This window comes from Chiloscyllium plagiosum, unplaced genomic scaffold (assembly GCF_037043375.1).
Source record: "Chiloscyllium plagiosum isolate Xiang-an unplaced genomic scaffold, Cpla_swu_hap1 HiC_scaffold_9, whole genome shotgun sequence".
NCBI lineage: Eukaryota > Metazoa > Chordata > Chondrichthyes > Orectolobiformes > Hemiscylliidae > Chiloscyllium > Chiloscyllium plagiosum.
In genome coordinates, this window is record NW_028270147.1 from 50,400,099 (window position 1) to 50,427,073 (window position 26,975).

The 26,975-nt window shown below is 40.0% G+C and overlaps 1 protein-coding gene across 1 annotated transcript in view; it reads left to right on the forward strand.

The window, feature by feature from the left end:
- The window catches only part of LOC122554359 (metalloprotease TIKI2-like), a 422,004-nt gene that overhangs the window by 337,388 nt on the left and 57,641 nt on the right, over positions 1-26,975 (forward strand). Inside the window, exon 5 of the mRNA XM_043699245.2 lies at positions 14,728-14,818. Coding sequence (XP_043555180.2) covers positions 14,728-14,818 — 91 coding nt within the window. The remainder of the gene's footprint in view (positions 1-14,727; positions 14,819-26,975) is intronic.

Sequence of the window (26,975 nt, forward strand, 5' to 3'; positions counted from 1 at the left end):
TGAGAGGAAGCTGCTACAAGGCTCTTTGTTCCATTTGATGCCTTTGGGTCATTCACTGAGTCTGCTTGGGTCCAGAGTTCTACACTGCAAGTTACAGGGATATGAGAAGTGCAGACACTGGTGATCCCAACAGCCATGGCCATGAGGAGGGTAATTCGAATTTGATTTTAGAGATGGTGGCAAGGCTGACTGTCCAATTTTAAACCTCTGCCAATCAATTGCGGGAAGAATGCAGAGGAAAACCCATCCATTATTCTCAAGGATCACAGACAAAGATCTGAGAAAATCATGTGTGTTCATTTCAACAAACTAGTCTATCTGAGACTGCTGATGCTTATCTGTGGAGAGCTCCCAAGACAATTGAAATTGTCACAATCCCCTTGGAAAATTTTTATATTTGAAATATATTCCAACTTTCAGTTACAGCTGAAGGAATGACAGGACAAAATTTTCTGTTTTAAGATGTTTACTAATACCAAAAGATTAAAAGCTCTTTTGACTAAAGAAATCTTTGCAGGCAACTTGTATTTCAAACCGCGAAGCAAATCACCCTTCCTTTTTAATTTAGCACAAACAAGAGAGCACAGTTCACAAGTATACATTACATTGTCCTCTCCATGGGCATTTAGTTTTCCAAAAATCAGTCCAAAGTGATCCATTGCTCCCAAGGGTTTGTTTCTGTTCCATTTCTTTCTCAGCCAGGTAAATTGTAACCTGAGAACTACCCTTCAGAGTGAGAGTATTACTGGCGATCATCCCTCCAGCATACAATAGGTGAAGCTCTCAGCCTTGTTTCAACCCCTCACAAATCTGGTCTTTTCTGTTTGAGCATGTTTCCCAATTCACATTCTAGCAGAGTGAACCACAAAACATTTGGCCCCTAGCTGCCCTTTCTGCCCTGGCACATGTCCGTTGATATTGAAAGAGCTTCTAAGCCACTTCTCACAATGGCTTCCTCTGTATCCTCCCCCATTGGCAGTGAGAATCAATTCTTTAGACCTCAACTCTATCCAATCCTTGAATCAAATCGGCAGTTCTACAGATACTGTACTATAACTTGAAATTTGTACTGCTTTCCAGGAATTTGGAGACTCTCAGTCTGTTCGGCAACATCACAGCTGCCTTATCTGCAAGGTTGTGATATGCAAGCCATCTGTGATACCTTTTTCCCAGTAAAACAATGTCTGGACCTTCATCTTTAGCAGCTCAATCACTCAAACATGTTGTCAGGTAGACTGCCGCATGGATGACACGACATCCCTTCCTTTCTACCCTAAATTTAATGGATAGTTCTAAAACATTCCAGCACGGTGGCTCAGTGGTTAGTACTGCTGCCTCACAGTGCCAGGTCCCTGGCTTCGATTCCAGCCTAAGACGACTGTCTGTGTGGAGTTTGCACATTCTCCCCTTGTCTGCGTGGGTTTCCTCCGGGTGCTCCGGTTTCCTCCCACAGTTCAAAGATGGGCAGGTCAGTTGAATTGGCTGTGCTAAATTGCCCATCGTGTTAGATACATTAGTCAGAGGGAAATGGGTCTGGGTGGGTTACTCTTTGGAGGGTTGGTGTGGACTTGTTGGGCCAAAGGGCCTGTTTCCACACTGTAGGGTGTCTAATCATAAATAGTTTGATGTTGTTACAAACCCTCATAATTGTAACAAGAAACCACACCTATGGTTGAAGATTTGTACTGGGACGCTGTGGAAGTAATGACATGAGGACCTATGTCAGAATTGCCCCAGAGGTTTCCATTTTTAATGGGCAACTACCCAGCTGCTGGGAGTGTCTCAGACTCTGAGGAGGAGGTGTCACACATTCATCCTCTCACCCTCTCATCCTCTCACATTCATCCTCATTTAATCTTCCACTCACTGACATTTAGACTCAACATTTAAACCCATGAAATTGCAGCTAGCACCATAGAAAAGGGGCATGCCTTGTTGTGCCCCAATTTTACTCTGCTTCCAGAGTTTCCTAATCGATACTGTACTGCAGAGTTCTGGTGGGTTTGGAAAATCTTAGTGCAAGTGCTTAACAGTGTGGAATCGGGGATTTATGAGCACAGTGGAAACTGAACGATGATTTCTGCTTGGAAGACCAAGGCCAAGATGTATTTAGTCCACGGCAGTTACTATCTGGCATATATTGAAACAGACCAGTCCACAACTCATCTCTCAAGATATCAACAGAGAGCCACTCTGTTTACATTCTTGTCTGGAGGACAAAGTATAAATTAAATTTTGTCAGAACTACAGCATTATCTTCTCTGGTGGTTGAGCTAGTTTATTCTTTGAGTAGCTAAGCTATACAGAGCAGAAAGGTCAGAGGTTTAATCCCTGCTATTTGCTGAATTAGCTGATTTTAGCCAAGGATGTGACACAGTTGACTTCAGCTGGCCTACAGATCAGAAAAGCCAGTTAAAAATCATTGTTCAGTGACCCCTGGTGGAATTATGTGTATATGAATGCTCAATAAAGACCTTTTCAGGTTTCGCTTTCATAGCATGGATGATCACACCCCATGGTCATGTCTAAATATAAAGAAGTACCACTTGGTCAAGATACATGGACTAGGAGATTCATGCATCAATAACTAAAACACCTTTTATTTTATTCAGTGCCTTTACTGTCAGAAAAAGTCCCTAGATGTTTTGCAAAAACAATATTAAAATCATATCTGAGACTGAGCCCCATAAGGAGATGTAAGATTATCAAAAGCTTGGTCAGTTACATAAGATTTAAAGAGTGTCTTAAATGAGGAGAGTAGAGTAGGGTGAAAGAAAGGCAAGACAAGCCAACACTTTCAGGGATGAAGTGGAAAAATATTATTTCATAATTTAATGTAATGTTAGAATAACCTCTGCATCACATTGGATCTCTACATTTCTTTTCCTTAATCACCTAGAAAAGTATCACTGTGAAATTTTGTTTAATTGAAATCCTATTCCTTTAGCTCAGTACCTTGTGCGTTGCTTCATTTTGTACTTCTCTTTTAATGTCTGTGTGGCTAAAATGATTTGGAGATGTCGGTGTTGGACTGGGATGTACAAAGTTAAAAATCACACAACACCAGGTTATAGTCCAACAGGTTTAATTGGAAGCACACTAGCTTTCGGAGCGATGTTAGAAGTGAAACTATCACTGTATTCTAACAGATGAAAGGCTTAACAGACAATCAATTTTTCAATGTATAATTTCAGTTACATCACACTGCAAACTTTTGCTATAAATTCTGTGTTACGATCGAGCCCTCCACTATCACCTGATGAAGGAGCATCGTTCCGAAAGCTAGTGTGCTTCCAATTAAACCTGTTGGACTATAACCTGGTGTTGTGTGATTTTTAACTTTGTGTGGCTAAAAGAATTTCTATTTGCTGGTTATCTCTTGAAGAAGCTCCTGTTGATTTTTGGAACATTTGCCCATAGGGAAACTTCCAATTGCCTGGGGTGAAGGCGGGATAAATGAGAGCAAAGCCAGCGCTGTGGATTTCTGGGTATCTCCTGGGGGAAGTGCCTTTGTCTACAAAGGTGCAGCCGAACAGAAGCCTGCAAATGTGGCAGCAAAATGTATACTTAGTTTCCAGTCTCATTTTCCTGATTACCTGACGGGAAGGCACTGCAGGTGTCTTTATCAGAGAAGCTGAGGAACTTGTAAAGTGAAAAGAGTGGAATTACTTTTGTTTTCACTTTTGAGATTGTTTCTCAGTGCCACATGCTGTGAGGTGAGCTGTATTTATTATTAAGTGCTGTCACGTGATCAGTAGAATTTCACCCATCATCATCTTGTCTGTAATATCATTCAAAATAATTGTCTGTGAGATCCTTTTCAAAGCTGGCAGGCTGACGGTGAGTAACAAAAGCAAAACAAATCAAGTATGCTGCTGAAAATAGATGAACATAATCCAGCACTTGATATAACAAAGGTTAGTCAAGGTATTTCAAAAGGACTGCACAAATGTGTTCATTTCAAAGCATTTTTAAAATATTCAGAATCTCAGATTCCCCATCATTTCCACAGCTGCTAAGGGCAACAGGGTACTGCATTCTTTTAAAACTTCACAATAGCTGGCATGTACAATTTACAGTGAAAGGTCAGTCTGGCTCAGTGTTACCTATTATCTGCTCTTTTTTGAAAAATCAAAACAGCAGCTCAGAATAAGCAGGTCTGTGACTCAAATGACATTGACATCACACAGGATGCCTGCAGCAGTGGTGTTGCAGATATTGGTGAGGCCTGTCCCAAACTGTTTCTTATACTACTAAGTCCTGCATTCAATGACCTGCATGTTAATCACTAAGGAACTGACTTCAATATTTCTCTCACTATTATCAATACATGGTGAAAGTGTAATGTGTGCTGTCCTGATTTTGAACTGAGGTATATTTTATTGTTTGGTTTTGTTCTCTTCCCTTTCTCTCCTCCACAGAAAGCACAGTTCCACAGTATCTTGACCATGTTATGTTATTCTTCATGTGTGAGCCTGAAATTTGAGTGTTAGAGGTTATTCAACTGCAAGGAGGGTTACAGTTTTGATTTGTTATCCACATGTGTCCACTGAAACCTTTTAGCAAGATTTGCTGATTACCAGTTGAGAATGGGAAATTTGGCTGATCATCTTCCCAAGTTTGCAAAACGTCAGGCCAGTTGACCAGGAGGTGAACCTGGAATGTTCAGTATGGGTCTGTATCATGCTGACTGAGTTGTGTACATTTCCATTGTGTAGCTGGGGTGAGACAAATTGAACATGTTAAATTACTGATTATTTTTAGTTTCATGGCACTGTTTAAGATAATTCTTCACTAGCAGTGAGAATGTCAGCTGAATATTTGTGACGTTATTACAGTAGCTGCAGTGATTCTGTTAATTCATAGACATCATTGCAAATTGGTGTTCAAGAGATTGTGTGCATGTGTGTGTGTGTGTGTGTGTTTGTATTCGGCAATTCACAAAATTCTGATCTTGTGTCCACAGCAGGGAGCTTGATGCTGCACCATTCCACTTGCTGCCTCTATCCTTATTTGTACTTCTATCTGGCATTGTTTTCCAACAGATGCAGGGCAGAAGTGGAATAGTGATTCCAAAGGTCATTTATAAACTCACCAATCTTACAATCTGCAGCAAAGACTGAGAAAACTACAGATTTGATAAGTTTTTTTGGATTAATTTTGTCATATGAAACAGAGAATGCAAAACAACATTCATGTGAAATGAATCCAACAAGATCAAAATCCTAACCCAAAGTGTCTTCAAAGAATGATATCAAGTCTGATAAGCAGATATTTTATTCTTGATCACCATTTTACCGATGATGGGTTTTGAGAGTAAGTTTGATTTTCATACCATAAAAATGCAATGTCTAAAACTTCAAAAATAGATTCACAATACATTTCACTGACTGTTCGACTAAAGTCTTTGTGTTTCCAGTAATTTTTCCCCCCATGTATCATCAGGTTTCTTTTTCATTTCACAAGAGAAGGAAAGTCTTTATACTCTTCTGCTGTTGCATAATCTTGTCAAGACTTTAGAAAAGCACCATGCATGCACATTCTTGGCATATATAAGCACCGATAGGAGGAGCCAGGAAAGAAACTGGCAAGGTCTGAGGTCTATACCCAGCTTTATTGGTAAGAGCATTATGTGTTTGATCCATTGTGTAAGCAATGCGATAAACCAGAGACCTCCTGACTATGTTTATGTTTGTCTTTTTATGACTAATTGTGCAGAAAGTAGTGTGGCTTTAAATGTGGTTCAGTTTTCAGTTGCATCTCACCAAATCGCCTAGCTTAGTTTCAGTTCAACTTCAAAGAGGGGTTCGCAATGGCCTTTGATGTGAGCATTTTTCAGTGTCCTTTGTCCTTCTGTGTTCTGCCAGGCTGGAGAACAATAAAAGCCGGAGCCAGCAGAGTGATTCATCCCTACATGGCAGAGCCAGTTGTGACGCAGGTCGTTGTACTATCCAGCCTGTTGTTCTGTGCTCATTTATCAGAAATGTATAGACAAACCCAGGCAGGGAGTCATACTGACCTTTCCTAAGCCACAGCTTTCACCAGCCGTCACAATAAATTAATATAATAGGTTTTGGATTTGTTCCTGGATTAATCTAAATTGGGAACAAAGACTGAGCTTGGCTGGAGGGGGGTGGGGGTGTGGTGTGAAACCAGAGTTTCTCTAAACACACATTAAGATCAAGCTTGACCAGATGTGGACATCTTTTTCTGAGTTAGTTTGGGTCAGTGAACTGAAACAATTTTTCCCTTCACTCTATCGATCATTTTAACATATACTTTAAATGCAGGGATCTTAGATCTGGCCAGTATCACAGATGACAGTTTAACAAATTTAGTTAAAGTAGCATGTTAACCTAACTGAAAAAGCTGATACAAGTTCAATTGCTGAAAATGTACAAAAAAGCTTTCGTTGCTTCTATCATTTTCAATTAATTAACTTCATTAACAGTTCTAATATATGATGTGAAACATCAGTTTTGATGCTGATAGGCTGAGAATTCATCACCTTGTCTTTAACATGGATTTGACTTCCTTGTATCCCTCCAATTTCATTAAAATAGCAGCCTCTTTTCAGAAAACATGAAAACTACAACAGAACTTGACAAAAAAAACTTCACAAACTAGTAACTAAAGGCAGCTTTTAGTGAAACACAAAGCCAGACAGCTGATAGATTCACAGAATTCATTCCTGACCTATACTGAGTTAGCTATTCTCAGTCAGGACAACACTTGAGGCACTGCAATTGGCTGCTGAACGATGGATTGAAATATTAACCAGAGTTCCTGCTTTTGATTGCTATTCTGTCATCACTGCAATAAAGCATGTGTGTAACCATGCTCAGTTACACTACAGTTTACTTCATTGATAAGGGAATATCATATTTGTAAGAAAAGGTGTTTGTCATGGAAGCAAATTATCGGGTTTGGAAAGGCTCTGGAGCTTGTATTATCATGTTGAGAGATATTAGTGACAATATATTTTAAAATGCTCAGGTGCCTATTTTGAGACAACGTTTCTTATGCACAGAGAACGGTTGTTCAAGGAATATAACTCCACTTTTTCAAGTATAATTAATGAATAAACATAAATTCAAAAGTTTGATCTCAAAGATATGTTGTTGTTGAAATGATATCCTGCTGGTGGTGCATAAATAAAGATTGCAGGCCCACAACTATGATAATGGGTTTTATTGGCAGTCTGCAATTATACTGCAGAGTAGTCGAGATGGCATTAACTAATTAGAATATTAGCTAATCTCATTGGATAATTAGCCATAGCACCAGAGTTGTCCTCAGTACCTCTGAAGTTGGCCAGCTAGATATTCTGCAAAATGAAAATAGAGAAGGCTGGAAATATTTAGTAGCGCACAGTCAACTGTGGAAAATCAGCAGTTCACGTTTCAGTCTTAAACCTCTCCTCTATATTTAGATGTAACAGTTGAGTAGCATTTGAAAAGGGAAACAACAAGCAAAGGAGGAATTGGAAAAGGAACAAAAGAAACACTGAAGGATAAGAAATAGAATGATCTGTGCAGTGCTTGGAAGGAATACTAAATGGCAGATATGGTATTAGTCAGAGACAAAGGGAGATATCTTAGAGAAGTGATTTGATGCAGAGAGGATGCGAGAATAGTTAAAAGTGCTATGGTAGATAAGGAAGTATAAAATACTGTCAAGACGAAGCCAAGGACTGCTGAGTAAGGTGAGGGCCCATGGTGTTCAAGGTGAGCTACTAGCACGTATTGAGGATTGGCTGTCTGACAGAAGGCAGAAAGTTGGGACAAAAGGTTCTTTTTCAGAATGGCAGCCAATGACAAGTGATGTCCCACGGGGTTCAATGTTGGGGCAGCAGCTGTTCACTTTATATATTAAAGTTCTGGATGAAGGGACCGGGGGCATTCTGGTGAAGTTTGCCGATGATATGAAGATAGGTGGACAGGCAGGTAATACTGAGGAGGTGGGGAGGCTGCAGAAAGATTTAGACAGTTTAGGAGAGTGATCAAGGAAATAGCTAATGAAATTCAACGTGAGCAAATGCAAGTTCTTGCACTTTGGAAAAAAGAATACATGCATGGATTATATTCTAAACGGTGAGGAAATTCATAAAGCCAAAGTACAAAGGGATCTGGAAGTGCTAGTCCAACATTCTTAAAGGCTAACTTGCAGGTTGAGTCCATGGTTAAGAAAGCAAATGTAATGTTATCAGTTATCTCAAGAGGGTTGGAACGTAAAAGCAGCAACTGCTATTGAGATTTAATAAAACTCTAGTTAGACCCTATTTAGAATACTGTACCCAGTTTTGGGCCCCACACCTCTGGCAGGACATACTGGCACTGGAGATTCACACGGATGATCCCTGGAATGGTAGGCATAACATATGATGAACAGCTGAGGATCCTGGGATTGTATTCATTAGAGTTTAGAAGGTTGAGGGGAGATTTAATAAAAACTTACAAGATAATGCATAGCTTAGAAAGGGTGGATGCTAGGAAGTTGTTTCTGTTAGGCAGAGAGACTAGGACCCATGGGCACAGCCTTAGAATTAGAGGGCGTCAATTTAGAATGGAAATAAGGAGATGTTTCTTGACCAGAGGATGGTGGGCTGTGGAACTCATTGCCATGGAGTGCAGTAGAGGCCAGAACATTAAATGTTTTCAAGTCGGAGATTGATAAATTCTTGATACCGTAAGGAATTAATGGTTATGGAGAGAGTGCGGGTAAGTGAAGTTGAAATGCCCATCAGCCATGATTAAATGGCAGAATGGACTCGATGGGTCGAATAGCCTTACCTCCACTCCTATGTCTTATGGTCTTAAGGACATGTATTACTGCGTTGCTAGTGTCTCTACTGGAGGCACTAACCCAAGGATGATCTCATTCCCTTCACCATCTTCAGAAATGCTAAGAACTCCCATCCTGAACTGACACTTACTCACTGACTGTCAGAAAGAGAACAAGAGTTTTAGTCAAGGTTTCACATTGTTATTGTCAATGTTGCAGCCAAAGAGATTCTACTGTGAGAGAAGGGAAAGTTAGTACAATAAAGCTTTTGGAATGCAGAAACTATGATGTTGCGAGTCATCAGCTCGAGGATGTTGATGGGACAGTGGACAGGACCTTACACATTACAGCCTTAATAGGAACAAATGACACGAAAATAAAAATTAATATTTGCAGAAAGCACAGCAGAAAGTTTAAGGCCAGGGTATAGGACATCAATATTGCAGCAGAAAAATGGAAAGGAAGCGTGCCCAGGGTCAGCAAAGAAGTGGTCTAACTGCAAGAAGCTGATTCACTTTGTGCACAAATGTTGGTGAGAGAGAAACAAAGTAAAACTATAAAGACAGCTTTAGGAGAGATATCTAACAGTGATTCTAATGCATCATTCTGTTTGATTGAATGGTTTGGCACTGTTTAATCTCAAAGGGACATGGTTTGTGACTCTTAGAATTATGACTGCAACAGAACAGCATCAAGAAAATGTGAAGAGATAGGCACCAGTGCTTTCTGGAACATTACAAGTTTCACAGACCGATGCGATGTCAGTCAAAGTTGCATGTGCTGTTGGTGAATATCAACTGGAAGTGCATGAGAGTGTGAAACCAAATGTGGCATCAGTTCAGGAGTGTTCCAGTTGCTCTCAAGTCCAATCCAAAAGACAAAGTAGAGGAACTGGAAAGGAGGGAGTAGTCAAGAAAGTGACAACTCCAACAGACTGGATAAGCAGCATGGTAGCAGTGAAAACAAAACTGGAAAGCTGGAAGTATTTTAGGTCCAAAGGATCACACCTATAGAGCTTTGAAGAAATCTCACTACCTCATGCCAAGAATGAAGACCTGTTTCTACAATTTTTCACAGTACAGGTCTTTCCTACCCTAAATGTGCAGAATGTATGGGAAGGGAAGCTGCATGAAAGCACAGTTTTCAAATTTCCTGGACACGATTTGGAAGATACAGATGGTTATGCAGCAATTTGGCATTTCCACTGCTCCAGAAGTATGTAAATATCATAAGATAGTCAGTGATCTTCCTGGGACAGAAGCTATTCTAGATGATCAACTAAACGACTGATGTGAAGGTACAGTGGAAGATGCCATCACAGATCACAATAAAATTCTAGTGCAACCACTATAGAGAGCTCCCCACTTAAAGCTGAAACTGAACAAAAATCCAACGAAGGTGTCTGAAGCCAATTGCACAAATCAAGTATTGATTGACAGGAAAAGGACATTATCCAGATACTGACAAGATCAAGGTTTGTAGGAAAGTATTAAGGTACCACAATTTCAATGATGAAGTCAACTTGCTGTGTGATACCAGTGATTCGGGGCTTGGAGCAGTGCTGACAGAGCAAGGACAACCATTTGTGTTTATATCCAGGGTATTAATACAAACTGAACAATGCTGCAAATGGATTGAGGAAGAGTGCCTGGATATTGTCCATGCTTGTTAACATTTTAATCAATACAAGTTTGAGAGAGAGAAAGTGATGGTAGAGTCAAACCACAAGCTGCTTAAAATATTTTTATCAAACCTTTACCTGCCCCAAAGCATCCACAAAGAACTTTGACTATCTGTCTTAATATTGCCTGATGTGACTTCATGTCAACTTTATGTTATGTTATCAACTCAATATGAATGCAAGATTTTGTCATTGCACAACTCCAATTGCTTTCCCTTTTAATATTCACTATTCTCTTGTCGGTGATGAGGTATTAATGCGTAAGTGGTTGCAGCCCTCTGGTAGCTGGTACACATAGGTAATCTTTGCCTGAGAGCTTTTACAGTGAGTATTGTCAGGATAATTAACTATGGTGAACATCACCTTTGGGCTCAATCCTGTGCTCACCTAGCATCTACGCACACTCACTGTGTCACTGTATAAGAGTCGCTGTATAACACTCAGAATAGGAAGACAAGAGAGACATAAAGTCTGACAAGATTTTTCCTAATGTTTGAAAGAGTGGTCTCAGCTGAATCGTTCCTTTACAGTGACATAAATGTAAAGATAGTCACCATAGTTCTACCAGAGTGCTCTCATAGAACTCCTGTCTCATTAAAGGATAGGTCTCAGGCAAGGGGCAAAATAGAAAAGAGGAATCCTTCAGGTAATCCCAGCTGGTGGGGGAATTGAACCCACGCTGTTGGCATCACTCTGTATTGCAAACCAGCCATCCAGGCAACTGAGCTAACTGAATGATGACTGAATCACTTATGATTGTTAATTCAATTTTTTACCATAATTCCTGACATCTTCAATTCATTGAAATCCATTTTGACATGAGCTGAAGTTATAACAATGGTTTTGAGCATGTTTTACTTGAGTCGGAAATGAAGATCTAGGTTGTACATTTTCTCCCTGTTTGCTGTCCACTAATTAAATAAATACATCAAGGAACTGTATCGGGAAGGCAAAAAAACCTTTCAGACTTTATAGGGTTTCCTATAAGCAGTATCTTGTTTCAGCATCTTACCTATTGTCCACCATCCAAGTCTTTTTGTTTTTGCTTTCTGCCGACAAATACCTGCATTTGAGATGTTCCTCACTTTGAATTTTTCAGATACAAACCACTTACCCACTGTAAAGACTTTTCAGGAACAAGTATAGCATTCTCTTGGGCTAACTATTCACATGTTCCTCTTGGGTATCGTTGAAGACCAGACTTACGGAAGCTAGTTGGCTGCTTATGCTGTCTAAAAGCGTCATGGAAAGGAAATGTCTGTTTACTGTTGTGCTCTTCCGATCCATTGCTATGGTGCTAAGGGGGAATCACTGGAGTTGTGACATGTATTCCACCATGAGAGATGTCACTTTTATGCAGGTCTGACTCTTGGGTTACAGGGTCCTCTTCAATGTACTCCTCAGCATCAATTTATCTTCCTCCTTATGTACCACATACTGCTGTGGTGGATCCATAGTAAAGAAAGATAGATTAGAGAAGCTTTACTCACCTAAGGATTAGGGAGACTGATGAAGGTATTGGTTACTTGGTGTTTAATAGCTATGCCGTTGTGATCGTGTAGGTATTCATTCAATAATGCTGCCAACAAGATGCCATTGATTTAGCCATCAACAATAAGAGCTAAAACTTTCCTCTGAGTTCCATAGTCAGTCCTTGAGATATTTTAAGGTTGAGAAGCCTTCCTTCAACGTCCTACTTGTAAGAGGCATTGTGTGCTAATTCTCCCTGCAAGAAGGAATGAAGGAGTGTCAAGTTAACAGTTGAGAATGCCAAGTGATAGGTGAGGGAGGGTAAGAGACGTGTGGACATGAAGCTATTAACTTGGGGGAAGATATTTAGATACAAGTTAGTAATTGCTGAGATGAGTTTAGGAGGAGATAGGGCAGGATGCTGTATTTGAGCAGCCCTTAACTAAGTGTACAGTGTGTTAGCTTTCCTACCCTGTTAAGAATGAGCAGCTTATGTGAGATTTTCCTGAGATTGAGGGGCGTGGCAGATAGGGTCTCCTGTCAGGTGACCTTACACCTAGAAATCTGTTTAGCCTGCCTTCAGTTGATTCCATTTGTCAGCTGCAGCTCATTTGGTGGCATTGTTGCATCTGAGTCAGAGAGCCACGTGTTCTCAAGTTAAACTCTTGAGCACATAGTCCAGCCTGGTATTTCAGAGCAGTAGGAAGGGAAAATGGAACAGTCTGACAGGATGTTTCAAATCAAATGTTAAATCAAAGCCTTGCTTGCTAACTTGGGGAGATGTAAACAGTCCTGTGATACAATTGAAAGAAAAAAGAACAGGGGCATTCCTGGCCAATATTCATCACTAAAACATATCATCACATTTTTATCACATTGCTGCTTGTGAGACCTTGCCACATATAAAATGGCTGCCACATTATCCTACATTGTAAACTGGCTACATTATAAAAATTACATTGTTGGATTTAAGTATATTGGGTTATCTTAAAGTTGCAGAAGATGCAAAATCAATGCAAATTTATTCCAGGAGCCTTTTGAAGGTGTTAATTGGCATCTTTGGCTTGTTTAGATCAGAGTGGTGCTGGAAAAGCACAGCAGGTCAGGCAGTATCTGAGGAGCAGGAAAATCAACCTTCCGGGCAAAAGGCCTTCATTAGCCTCTATTCCTAATGAAGGGCTTTTGCCCGAAATGTCAATTTTCCTGCTCCTCAGATGCTGCCTGACCTGCTGTGCTTTTCCAGCACCACTCTGATCTAAACTCTGGTTCCCTCACTTTTGCTATCTTTGGCTTGTTGCTATGCAAGTGTCATAATCATGGGCAAGTTCAATTAAAAAATTCCTAAAATTATCCAGTGAAGTAACATACATTTTTCCTGCATTACCTGTTTGTACCCAGTCTGCGGAACATTTCCGGGACGCATGCATCAAACAACTCCACCACCCTGTGGCCGAACACTTAAACTCCACCTCCCCCTCCGCCAAGGACATGCAAATCCTGTGTCTCGTCCATTGCCAAATCCTAGCCACCCGACGACTGGAGGAAGAACACCTCATCTTCCACCTTGGACCTTCCAAACACTCTGAATCAGTGTCAATTTCACCAGTTTCCTCATTTCCCCTCCCCCCACCTTATCCCAGATCCAACCCTTCAACTCAGCACTACCCTCTTGAACTGTCCCACCTGTCCATCTTCCTTCACATCTATCCGCTCCACCCTCAACTCCCATCTATCACAGTCACCTTCCACCTTCATTTATCTATTGCATTCCCAGCTACTTTTCCCCCTGCCCCACCCTCCTCCCATTTGTCTCTCAGCCCCCTTGGGTCACTCCCCCTACCATTCACATTCCTGATGTAGAACTTATGCTAGAAATGTCAACTCTCCCACTTCTCGGATGCTGCCTAACCGGCTGTGCTTTTCCAGCGCCACATATTTTGACAGCTGTTAAGGGGTGTAAGCTGAACTGACTTTTCAAAGGATGTAATTCAGCTGCTTAAACCAGAACACCTGCAGTATTAGGCAGACTCAGGAAATTTTAGAGGCTGCTGGCAGGTGTAAGACTTTAAGTGCCAGCAGCATGGAACGCTTTTGAAGAAATCTCAAGATCCATTACTCTTACATTTAAAAAACATACATTTCTTTAACTGATATTAAAAAGTTCTCATGTTTCTGAATGGCTAATTTTAAATCTGAGTACAGATACATTTGCAGTGGAAACATGGCTCTGCTCCAAACCAGTACTATAAGTTAAAGTTCAAATGTTAGGGTGTGATCTGACACCAGAACAAATTAAAATGCATTTCTATAGTGTGCGCTTTTGTTTCAGAGCTTTAGCATACAATTAGTACAACACAAATTTGCAAAAAAAGTTTTTGACCTTGCTTAAAACACAGCACTCACTTTTCAAATAATCTCTTACACCTGTGATGAATTGTATAGTGTACAGTAAGACAAGAGTTCTATTAGCCTTACCCACAACCTGACATTACAGTAATCATTTAGCAATTAATATTAAAGCAGTTGTGTACATTGACATGTTTAACTTTGAATGTGGAAATGTAGTCTTTTATTGCTTTCAACACTGTAACTCAATATAAACAGGCAAAGCATTCTTACAGTAGCATTTTGAAATGCTGCCAGGCATTATGATAATATTTTATGAATAATGAATCTTAATACAAACTATGAAAACTTGTATTATCAAGGAACAGAAATTGATCCTGTGTGATGAGATGTTTTGATGACTCCAACAGCAATGTTATAAAAACAAATTGTATTTTCTATTGTAGGTCATTTCCTTGGGAACAATACAGTGATTGATGTCTTAAGGCAAGCAGGCTATGAAGTTGAGCATACACCTGCAGGACAACCATTTGAACTGTAAGTGTATTGTACAATTCTGTTCTGTTATCAGTTCAATTTCAGTGTATACCAAGAGAGAACCATTCCTTCGTAGAGAAAAGGGGCAGAAACATAAGATGATCAAAAATATGAGCAAGAGTAACCAATTCAGTTCATCAAGCTTGCTGTACAACAGATTAAGATCATGGCTGACCTCGCAGCCTTAACGCCACTTTTCTGCAGGTTCCCCAGAACCCTTAACTCTCTTATTAAACTCAGCCTTGAATATATTCAGTGATCCAGACTCCACTGCTTTCTGTGGAAAAGAATTCTGTGAGAAAATAAATCAGTCCTCATCTCTGTCTTGGAGACTCCTTATTTTTTGAATTGTGCCATTTCACTTTCAACAGCAAATGATCTGAATGCGAGCAATTGAGGACTATGCACCAAGCAGTATGCAAGTGTGATTTAAGATGTGTAGTTTATAATGCCTTGGTAAAATAGAAGATGTTTCATATAGTATGCACAAGTGGTTGTTTCAAGGAAAATGTAGGGCATCACACAGTAAGATCTTGGGTCAGAAATCTACTTGACTGGAGTTCAATATGAAGGGTTGATTTTTCAGTTGTAACCTTGAGACTGTGAAGATTGCCCTGGTGTCCAGGGTGCCAAAGCAAGAAAAGAGAGAGTGGCAAATAAATGCCCTTGCCTGCTGTGGTCAGGTCATGGAGTTTTCTCTGGCACCAGTTTGCAGTCTTGGGGGTGAGAGAGTTGGAAGTCAGCGCCATTTCCATTTCGTTCAATGAGTAAGATTTTTGGCAGGTTTCCCGCAAGCTATTTCATCCAGCAAGACATGCAGGTCAAACTCTGTGGAGGTTTGACATTTTCTCAGCTTCTTGAATCCTGCCATGCTCCGTTCTTTCTTTGCCTTGCCACAGTCTCCTGTGACATTGTTCTAAAGCAGCACAAGAACAGTCATAAGTCTCTCGTCAAGCTGTCACTCCGGAGCCACACATTTTTACCCTTGCCTTCTTTCTAGGTTGGTGCTCCAGCTGTCTTCAGCATAACTTCAGAAAGGCTCTCTAATGATTTTGATTTAATTTCCAAACATCCTAGGAAATCGTTCCCATTTCATATGAGATATTCATTACTGAGTACACTGATCAATGTAAAGATGGCCACCACATGCCAGTTTGTTACAAGTAGGTGTCTAAGCTATGAACACTTGCAATGCAATTAGAAATTACAAGTACATCTTTTCAAGTGAATTAAATGTGTTAAACCACTCTGAGCTGTAACTGAGATACTGACTGTCATTCTTGACCATATCTATGCAGTATTCCCTGTGGCTACAGTTAAAATGGAGGCAGCCTATTTGTTTGATTTGGCTTGTGACTCAAGTTCCCCTGGCAGTTTCTTGTCATTGAGATGCAACAGTGAGCTCTTGCAGAGATTCCTGCACTGATATCAATGCAAACGAAGCTTTTATTACATGTCTCTGCTGCATTGATAATCCCTGTCAAAGTGGCCAAGGAGGTCAATGATGATGTTTGCTTCCATGAGGGATTGCTCCATCACCCTCTTTGTTGGTTGTCTCCATCACTTTGGGTGATGAGGATTATAGGAGGAAACCACCAAATGGCATCCATCTTATGTATCTTTGTATCATCAGCTTCATTGTTCAATGTTGCACTGTGTAGCATCCAATCTGTGCATGTCATTGCAGTACTCCTACATCTACTGTAAGTGCTGCCATGTATGATTCTCAATGAAGTTGGCCATCCTCTCAATAGAGGAGATCATGAGTTCAAAGCTCTGATCCACAGTAAGTCTTGGATGGACTCCTCCATTCTTGGTCCATGACCCCACATTGCCTCAGGGAATTCACCATGTGAGGATACAAGTCTTGCTACTGATCAATGTGGAGCTTGTTTCTCATGACTGTTGAGATCATCTACCATCAGTAGGCTAAGCCCGGCTGGAACTTCCTTCCATTCTCTGAGAAAAGACAGCCCACAGTTTCCTCTGCCTCTCTCACCCCCTGCTGGTCACCTAGTGCCATTCTTCATGTGCAAGAGCCCACCGGTGTAAGTGTATCTGCACTGTGGATGGTATGCTTGTATAATGAGACAGCGTTTCCGATATTTCAGAGATGCTAGGTGATACTATGACACTTCCATGCTTCCCTCCACAACTGATCCTGTAGGAAAGACAAAGAGGTCAGGTGAACGTTACTGTGATAAGAGCAGCCTCTGCAGTCAGGAGGTTTCTCGTCCAGTTGAGGCATTAGTGTGCTGTCAGGCAGAGAGGAGAACATCTATCCTCTTCACCTAGTGATTTTTCACCCTCTCTTCTAGGTATTCCTGTCTCTCTCTCTCTCTCTGTCCAGCAGCTGTCATAGTGGGACAGCCTGGTGACACTGATTCCAATCTATGATTATGAGGATGGTGAGCTGCAGCACTCTTGCTCCTGGGCATGTCTTTCCCCCAACTTTAAAGCAAACCCTTTTTTCCTGCAAATACAAGACAGAGCTAAGACAAGGCTGACTTCTCTGACCAATGCCAATGGCACATTTCAGTAAGAGATTTCATGTATCAGTGTTGCCAGATCTGCAACAGCCCAGAGGGAAACATCAATTAAGAAAAATGTGATACTTAAAAATAATGAATGTAATGATCCCATTGATTCTCCAGATAATTTGTGTTAGTTTGATATGTTCTGGGATGTATGTATTATGGGCCAGTGATCTGAACCTGGGAAAATGTGTTCCCAGGATGCACCTTAAGGCGGATCTGCTAGTGAATCTCCTGATAGCTGCAAACCTAGAACTCTGTCTTCTGGCTCTAGCGTTATGCTCATTTTTCAAAACTGAAGACATTAGTTAAAACTGTTATGTCACTGCACCTGGATCCTCAGGATGGCACTTCAATGACTGGCAATTGCTGCCACCTCCAGCCAGGCCTGCTTGATTTTGCTGAATAGCCTGCTCCTGAAACCTTCCCCAAACAAGAGCTCGCACCTCTCTTTCACTGCCTTCAACAGCACCTCATCTTGGGCCAACCGTGCCACACGTTTCAAGTCTCTGCCTCTCCTCCTAGTGAGCTGAGGCTTGCCACAGTGATGGCTGCAATAATGTCTCCAGATCATGCTCGCCCTTGCTTCAATTCTGCACCCACTGGTACTAATTGGACACCATATGGCCCACCAACCAGCTAATAGGCTGTTGATGCTAGTGAAAGTCATTGGTCTGTTTGACTATTTCACTCTCAGTTATAAGTTGGAACCTGGAAGTGGTTCCACTGTTGGATTCCAAATCTCAGAAATAACATCTTGATCACAGCTTCAATCCCCTTCCTAATGTTCCTGAATTTCTGGGATTTTCTTGGATGGCCACTTCTAGAGGGAGGGTAACCATTACAATTCTATTTTAGTAAGGTGGAAGTCATATGACAATATATCCTGTTTCATTATGCACTCTGTAAGCTAGCTGACTTTCCCTATCTGGACAGCATATTGAGCAACATGCTGTTATGAGTTTCTCACAGCTTAGTTTTGGTCAGAGTATCTGAAAATTTCTAGATTGATAGAAATTGACAAGAGAGCTGGAACCTTTTTTCCAAGAACCCAAGAGGATGTCAAGTCCTGCCTGCTGTCAATGACCAACATCTCGACAACCCATTGTCATGACTTCTTCAGGCCGATAGCAGCAATCAGAATTCTTCACCTGATCTGTATGCAACCTCCTTCCAAGATGGAGGTCAGCACTGAGGAAATAACAGAGTGTGTACAAAAGACCAGAAAGCAGAAAAATCAGGTTGTGGCAGGAAGAGCACATATCCAGTCCGACTTCAACAAGCCATTAGAATGTTGAAGAAAATTGGCTTTCTGACTGCTAGGCCAATCAGGTCGATATATAATATTAAACATGAATTACTATTTCCCAGAAAATCTGATTTGTTGATTTCAGGAACTTGATCGCTACATTTGGACCCAGTCATCACGGTGAATTGGAAACCTGAACACAAAGAGCTCCGACAGCCCCAGTTGGATTAAATTCCTCTCAGGAAATTTGTGAAGTGCCTTCCAGGGTCCCATAGTTTTCAAGGCAAAACTTCTTCCTTCATAAACTGAGGAAAATCAGAGACTTGACAGCTGTTCACTCCTTGGGACTGCAACAAGCCTCAGGACAGTAGATGAGGACCCAAAAAGAAGGTAGTGCACCAGGTTCAATAAAGCCATGCAGACAAGTCACAGCAAGAGGGAAGGGTATAGCTCATGGGAGTTGTTTAGCCCAACAGAGGCTTGTGGCAGTATTTCCTGTTGAGAAGGACCTGCTTTGGACATGGCGTGCCCAATCAAGGATAGCCCCCAAGGCCAGAGGCAGTAACAAAGATATACGTGATAATCCATCTCCACCCAGGACAAATGCTCATTACTTAGACACTTAAGGATTTCAAAATGTTTTGGGGCAAGAAGACCAGGAACAACCAGATTAAATCAATGGAGTCGGGAGACAATAGGATCTCCACCCTATTCCATCCAATCCAATTATACAAACCTTCCAGTCCATACCAGGGAGATAATAAACCCACTCAAACAGTGTACTTGATAGACAATGGTTTTAAATTCTTTTCAGATTAGGATGTCGTTCCATAATGTACCCAGTGCATTTTAATGGCAATCTATATGCTGCTCACTTATTTGGAATGGGTTTTATAGTCAAGGCTATTGGAAAGAAAGGATTTAGTTCTTGATGGCCTATTCCTTAATATAAAGTTGTCTCTTTTCTTGCACATTTAATTTGTTTGTCAAATTGACAAATCCTGTATGACAGGTTGTATCCCCCACCTGGTTTTGAAAAAAAGGCAATATTGCAATGGCTCCAGTTCCCAAATGGGACTTGTAGCATGCAATGTATTATATACCAAGAGCACCACATAATGGTCTCCAATTCTCATCTATCATCAATTATCTGGATATGGGGCAATCAACATCTTTGGAAAAATGGCTCTGTTGCTTTTGATCCAAGAATGAGTTATCTTAATGATTCATGTTTGTTTTTGTTCAATTTCTCTGACTTTGTATCCTGAAGTTATTGTCTCCTGTGGTACAATGATACACCTTCAATGATAATTCTTTACATTTTGAGTGTTAGTTGGCTATTCAATAGCCGAGTTTCATCTTGTCTTTCTCTAATAGTTACACTTGTACACTTGAATAAATAATAACCAATAATAAATGGATTATTTCCACAAGCAATATGATAGCATCAGGTTCATTTGCGTTTCCTGTACTACCTCTGCTGCTTAGAGTTAACTTAGCAGAGACTAGAATTGAGAACTGGGTTCTGTGTTCAATGAGTAATTACCGTAGGCAGGTCAGGAATAAGCTGTGTGTGAGTGATTTCCATACTGTCAAAGTAAATGGATAGTACATCAGATTTTAGTACATCCAATTTCTTTGAAGAGATGTAAGAGTTAACTCCTGGGACATTTTGTGATTACCAACTATGCTCATCACTATGGCAATACTACAGAGCGAGGACTTGTCCTACTCATTTCTTCGTTCTTGAAGTTTGTTTGATTTAAGTTGTCGAGCTCTTGAAATGGCTTTTTGTTTTCTTATGTTGTCTTTGTCTTGCTGAATTTGAAGGTTGTGCCCTGCTAGCAACTGAATCATGCTCTGACTTCTATCAAAGGGAAATTACTCTTGTCACTATGACTGCAGAGTAAAATCTCAGTTTGCACTGAAATCCAAACAGTCTCTTTCTAAATATTAAAAAGAACAAGGAGGATAACCATAGTGCTTTGAATGGAGAGCAAATAACTATCTTCTCCTGCCCATACTATGGACTTGATTTGAGAGCTGACACATAAAAGACAGCTACATAGAGATTGCAGAGCACAGCCAATAAAGAATTCCTTTAATATTCAGTCCCATTTATCATCTAAGAATGGTTGAGGGTATTGGTAATGCTTCACTGGTCCCACATGAAGTCATTAAGGGATGAAGCATTAGTGCATCTAATACCCTCATGAACTTTGCTGTGTTCTGGCTTGACAACAGATTTTATAACTGTACAGCACAGTTCCATTATCACTAACACATGCTGTATATCTCTCATTGTTATGTACTTATGCTCTCCTTCCAGTCAAGTCCCCATTAAAAAGACCATAAGACATAGAAGCAGAAATTAGGCCTTTCAGTCCATCTAGTCTGCTCCATCATTCAAACATGGCTGATAAATTTCTCAACCCCATTCTCCCACTTTCTCCCTGTAACCATTAATCCCCTTGACAATCAAGAACCTATCTATCTCAGTCTTAAATATACTGAATGACCTGGCCTCCACAGCCTTCTGTGGCAATGAATTCCATAAATTCACTACTCTCTGGCTGAAGACGTTTCTCCTAATGTCCGTTCTAAAAGGTCTTCCCTTTACTCTAGGCTGTGCCCTTGGGTCCTAGTCTCTCCTACCAATGGAAACATCTTCCCAACATCCACCCTGTCCAGGCCATTCAATATTCTATAAGTTTATAATAGATAGTCCCCCTGATCCTTCTAAACTCCATCAAGTATAGACCCAGAGTCCTCAAACATTACGATCAATAGAAGAGTTGAAACCCCAATAAAATAGCCCCAGACAAGAATAAATCTGGTTACCATGATAACACTAATTTTAAACAGTTTTCTACTACTCAATCTTTCACAAACAATTCTGTCACTGCTGTATAAAATTTACCATATTTTTGTGTGGCTAAACCGCACAGGATATTTCATCATGGAACCATCACAGTTATATACAGTTCTCTTGTACACACCCACCATTTACACAGGTATATTTTTGCAGTAGATTTCACTGGATAATGATCAATAGGGAGGACATTAATTGAACATTCCCTCCCCAAATTCAGGAACCTTAGAGAGGCAAATTTACTCCTTCCACTGTAGCTTTGACGAAAATAAGCAAATAACCAAGTGTCTTCTATGGACAATAAAACCATGCTTCCAAGAAACGTAATGCCTAAAATATTTTCCTTGCAATCAATTTCATTATTAACTAAATATTTGTCCTGCTCCTTTTTCAAAGGTTTAATTAATATTGCATTAACTTCTTTTGACTAGCAAGTATTTCATCTGTCTACTTTACTGCAGGCATTTTTTTTCAACTTGTAATTTCTAGTCCAGTTTGAACATGCTACTTCTATATTCTCACCTTCAAGCACTGAATTCAATTCTACTTTCCTTGCATTTACATTATTAACATCCCCACCTTTTTAAATATGTCATTCTACCATCTTATACAAAAAGAACAAGCTTACTTTGATCAGCTTTCTTATAACTTAGGAATTTAAGTAATTGAATTGTTTTTTGGATCTCTCATGCATACATCAACATCCCTTTAAATACACGGTGTTCTAAATGTGGCTCTATCAATGAGTTTTATTAGTCTGTTTTGACTTACCATTATAATGACCTTGAGATAGATACCAACATGGTATTTTGCAAATATGCCAGCAAAGTCAGATAGTAGAAAGGAGGCTAGGCATTGTGCCAGCCTCTGCTTTCATAACAATAAGGAAATTACAAATCCCTGAAGATAAAATCCTACTTAATATCAGCTTTCCTGCTGAAAATGTAATCTTAAGTGGACTGCATTTTGCTTAAAAACAGCAGCAAATAGCTGATAGGCAAATTAAGGTTTGTTAGCAAACACATTATCCATTAGGGACGAAGGGAATTTTACAGTTTTGTTCCCTTGTGGGATGTTGTAAAGATTCAAATGTTGGTTGCTGTAGAACAAAGTGTTGACAGTTGGGCCAACTGAGAATTCTCAATGCTATCTTTATTTTTCAATTTCATTTTGTCTTTAGCTACAACTAAAAACTACATCAGATATTGGTACATCAGATCAAGGTAATTCTGAGATGAGTCAAACATCAATTGAATAACTGATTTTACATTTACCTTTCTGCCCATCACACTTGATACCTATCAAATTCAATTATTACTTTTTATACCAGTTATATATTCAACAACAGTAGGAAGTGACCCGTACTATCCAGTGCTTAGGATTTGTGTTCAGTTACAGGGTGGAATAACTCACATGTCTCCATATTCATAAGTTAGAGATTGAGAGAGGGGAATTATGAAGTCTGATTTTATGATCAGCAGCCGTTCTTGCATATGAATTCTCAATGCTTCTGACAGTCAGCTATCAAAGCAATGCAACACTCTCCACAGGGTTACTGGGACCACAGCAAACAAGTTATTTCCTTAATTAGCTTCCATCATTGTCAATGAGTGTAGTAATAAGAACCAGCTAAATATTAAATGCAATGAACAGTCGGGTATATACAGCAAATCAGGGAGAGATTATGAGAGAGAAGATTTTAAAAAAAGAGGTCTGTTTGAAAAGTAAGCAAAAAATATATTTTTTAAAAAATCCAACTATAATTAGTATATTAAGAATGAGACTCAACACAACTTATATTTTGGTGCTAAGAAAAAGTTTAGTTGACAGTAATTAAGTCTTATCACATTGTTAAAGAGGTACTTACATGAGAATGGACAAGTTCGATATATTCTAGGTTTGGTGATTATCTATCAGGCAAGTTCAGTGATTTCACATTGATGCATCTGTTTCATTAACAAGCCTCTGATTGAGATAAAATGACCAAATGCAGCTTTTTGAGGAAAAGGGCATCATGGGCAGCAACATTGGGATTTATGTATTTCGACATGCTAGTTTGCTGGCAGATTTACATTTAAAAATCGTCATATCCATGTATTTAACATTTATTTTGTGATATTTATGCCATCATTGCCAATGGATGAAAATGCATTTTTGTGGCTGTACAATATTACACTCCTCCTGTATGCCTAGAACAACTTACCTCAAAAATCCCACCGCCCCATAGTTTGTGGAGTCGTGCCAGCTAGCATGAATTAAGCATATTAAAAGAAAAACTTCAGAGAAGGACACATTTTGAAATACAACATAAAAATATAAAATATGTGCAGATCGGGAATGCTTTTCAAACCATCCAGCTTAATCTGCCACAAAATCCGAGGATCACCCTATTACAGCATCTTGGTGGTTACTGAATGATTGTAGGGTACTTGCCTCCAATATTCCACTGGAAATCATCGAACCCCTACAGTGCAGGTTGACGCCATTCAGCCCACTGAGTCTGCACCAAACCTCCGTAGAGCATCCCACCCAGATCCATCCCTGCCTCATCCTCATAACCCCAATTACATCATGGCTAATTCACCTAGCCTGCACATCTTTGGACTGTAAGGAGCACACAGTGGAAACACATGCAGACTTCAGAGACAGTCGCCCAAGGTTAGAACCGAACCCAGGACCCTGATGCTGTGAGCCAGTAGTGCTAACCACTATGCCACTGCTCTGAAAGACCATTTTAACTTTCAATCACTCTTTCCATGAATTAGTGCTTGCTAAAGTTAAAGCAATAATTTAGATTTCTATTATACATCTCTCAGGTTCACTTTCATTAACCTCCACTTGGAAGTTGCAGTGATCTTCATAATGCTCACTTCTGATACAAGAGATCAGTCTAATCATGCTTTTAGACAGTCTAAACTGTGTCCTGATTGGGATCTTTTCATTTTTTCTCAAAGACCTACACTACATTCAGATGAACATCTGAATTCCTACTGGCTATTCTTCTCCTTACCTCCTAAATGGTCAATGCTAAAAATTCTGATCAACATTTCACAAACTAAGCTGAAATTGTTGATTTAATCTCTTTGATAAGAGCAACAATGTTGTTTTTTTTCACTGTATAATTTTCCCCCAAAGTAACAATGGGTGGGTTGTAGAACATATTTTTGTTTAACCTCATCAGTAGTGAGTTCTATTGTACTTGAACAGATGGATCACTTCTGGCACCAGAACGTTTAGTTTGTCTTTATATATCACAGAGAGACATCATAAACACTCTAAAGAAAGCATTGTAGCCTTGAAACTGCAGTTAAGCATATCATTTATGTTCTAAGATTTGAAAGCCCAGAAATCCAACACAAAAGGCTTTTCTTCAACTAATGTTTTTAAACAAATATTGGAATGGCTTGAAATGACTGCCTTCTGAAGAGGTTCTGTATTCATCACTGTCCATTCAGAACAGTTTAGTAGCTTGAGGTTATCAGATTGCTGATGATAGTTTTTAAATGGTTTACATTTACATTTATAATAATCACCAGAAAGCTACCCTGATAATTTGTTTGCCACCACCCAATGTGAAATTGATCTATTTAAACCATAAATGTTCCAGATGGATGACCAGGTAGACACTGGCCACTCAAAGACTCTGAACCTTGACATTGATGAATAGAAGCCACTCACTGATTGTGGTGGGATGACATTTGGTATAAATTAAGTGATTCAAATGGTAACATTTTAAAAGGGGCAGAGAAATTTAAAGGTTCAGATACATCACAGTTCATATGGACAATCATATAGAATTTGGGGTTGGGAGGTGGGGAGATCTGTGATTAAATATCGTTTGGTTTACACTAATATCACGCCAGACCAGAACGATAATCTGTGTCATAAAGTGTAACCTATATTTTAAGTCTTTGAATTAATTTTAATTTTAAGTTTCATCTCGTTCTATCTCGACTCCATCCTCTCCCCCTTTGTTCAGACACTTCCCATCTACATCCGTGACACCATCCACACCCTCCATCTCTTCAGTAACTTCCAGTTCCCCAGCCCCCAGCAATTTAGAACATTGAACAATACAGTGCAGAACAGGCTCTTAGACCCTCGAGATTGCGCCGACCTTTGAACTAATCTAAGCCCATCCCCCTACACTATCCCATTATCATCCATGTGCTTATCCAAGGATTGTTTAAATCTTCCTTATGTGGCTGAGTTAACTACATTGGCAGGCAGGACATTACATGCCCTTACCAGTCTCTGAGTAAGGAATGTGCCGCTGACATATGTCTTAAATCTATCACCCCTCCAATTGTAGCTGTGCTCCCTTGTACAAGCTGATGTCATCATCCTAGGAAAAAGACTGTCACTGTCTATCCTATCTAATCCTCTGATCATCTTGTATGTCTCTATCAAATCCCCTCTAAGACTTCTTCTTTCCAATGAGAACAGACCCAAGTCTCTCAGCCTTTCTGAGAGGACCTTCCCTCCAGACCAGGAAACATCCTGATAAATCTCCTGTGCATCTTTTCTGATGCTTTCACATCCTTCCTGTAATGGGGCGATCAGAACTGTACACAATATTCCAAGTGCAGCTGCACTTGCATTTTGTATAGTTGCAGCATAATATTACGGCTCCAGAACTCAATCTCTCTACCAATAAAACCTAACACAGCGTATGCCTTCTTAACAGCACTATCACCCTGGGGCCAACTTTCAGGGATCTATGTACATGGACTACACGATCCCTATGCACATCCACACTACCAAGAATCTTTTCATTGATCCAGTATTCTGCCTTCCTGTTATTCCTTAATTAACTTCCATCATTGTCAATGAGTGGAGCAATAAGAACCAGTTAAATATTAAACGCAATGTACAATCAGGTATATACAGTAAATCAGGGAGAGAGAAAGATTAGATGATGAGAGAGAGGATCCCAAAGTGGATCACCTCACATTTATCTGAATTGAACTCCATTTGCAACCTCTCAGCCCAATTCTGCAGTCTACTAAGTCTGCCTGCAACATTCCTCCACATGTCCACTACTCCACCGACTTAAGTGTCATCTGCAAACTTACTAACCCATCTATCTATGCCTGCGTCTAAGTCATTTATAAAAATGACAAACAGCAGTGGTCCCAAATCAGATCCTTGTGGCACACCACTAGTAACCGGACTCCAGGCTGAATATTTTTCAGCAACCACCACTCTCTGCCTTTTTACAGAAAGCCAGTTTCTAATCCAAACTGCTCAATCCTCTACAATCCCATGTCTCTTTCTCCAACAGCCTACTATGTGGAACCTTATCAAAGGCTTTACTGAAGTCCATGTACATCACATTAGCTGTCCTATCCTCATCTACATGCTTGGTCACCTTCTCAAAAACCTCAATGAGGTTTGTGAGACATGACCTGCCCTTGACAAAACTATGTTGACAATCTGCAATCAAATTGTTGCTTGCTAGATGATTAAAAATCCTATCTCTTATAATCCTTTCCAAAACAT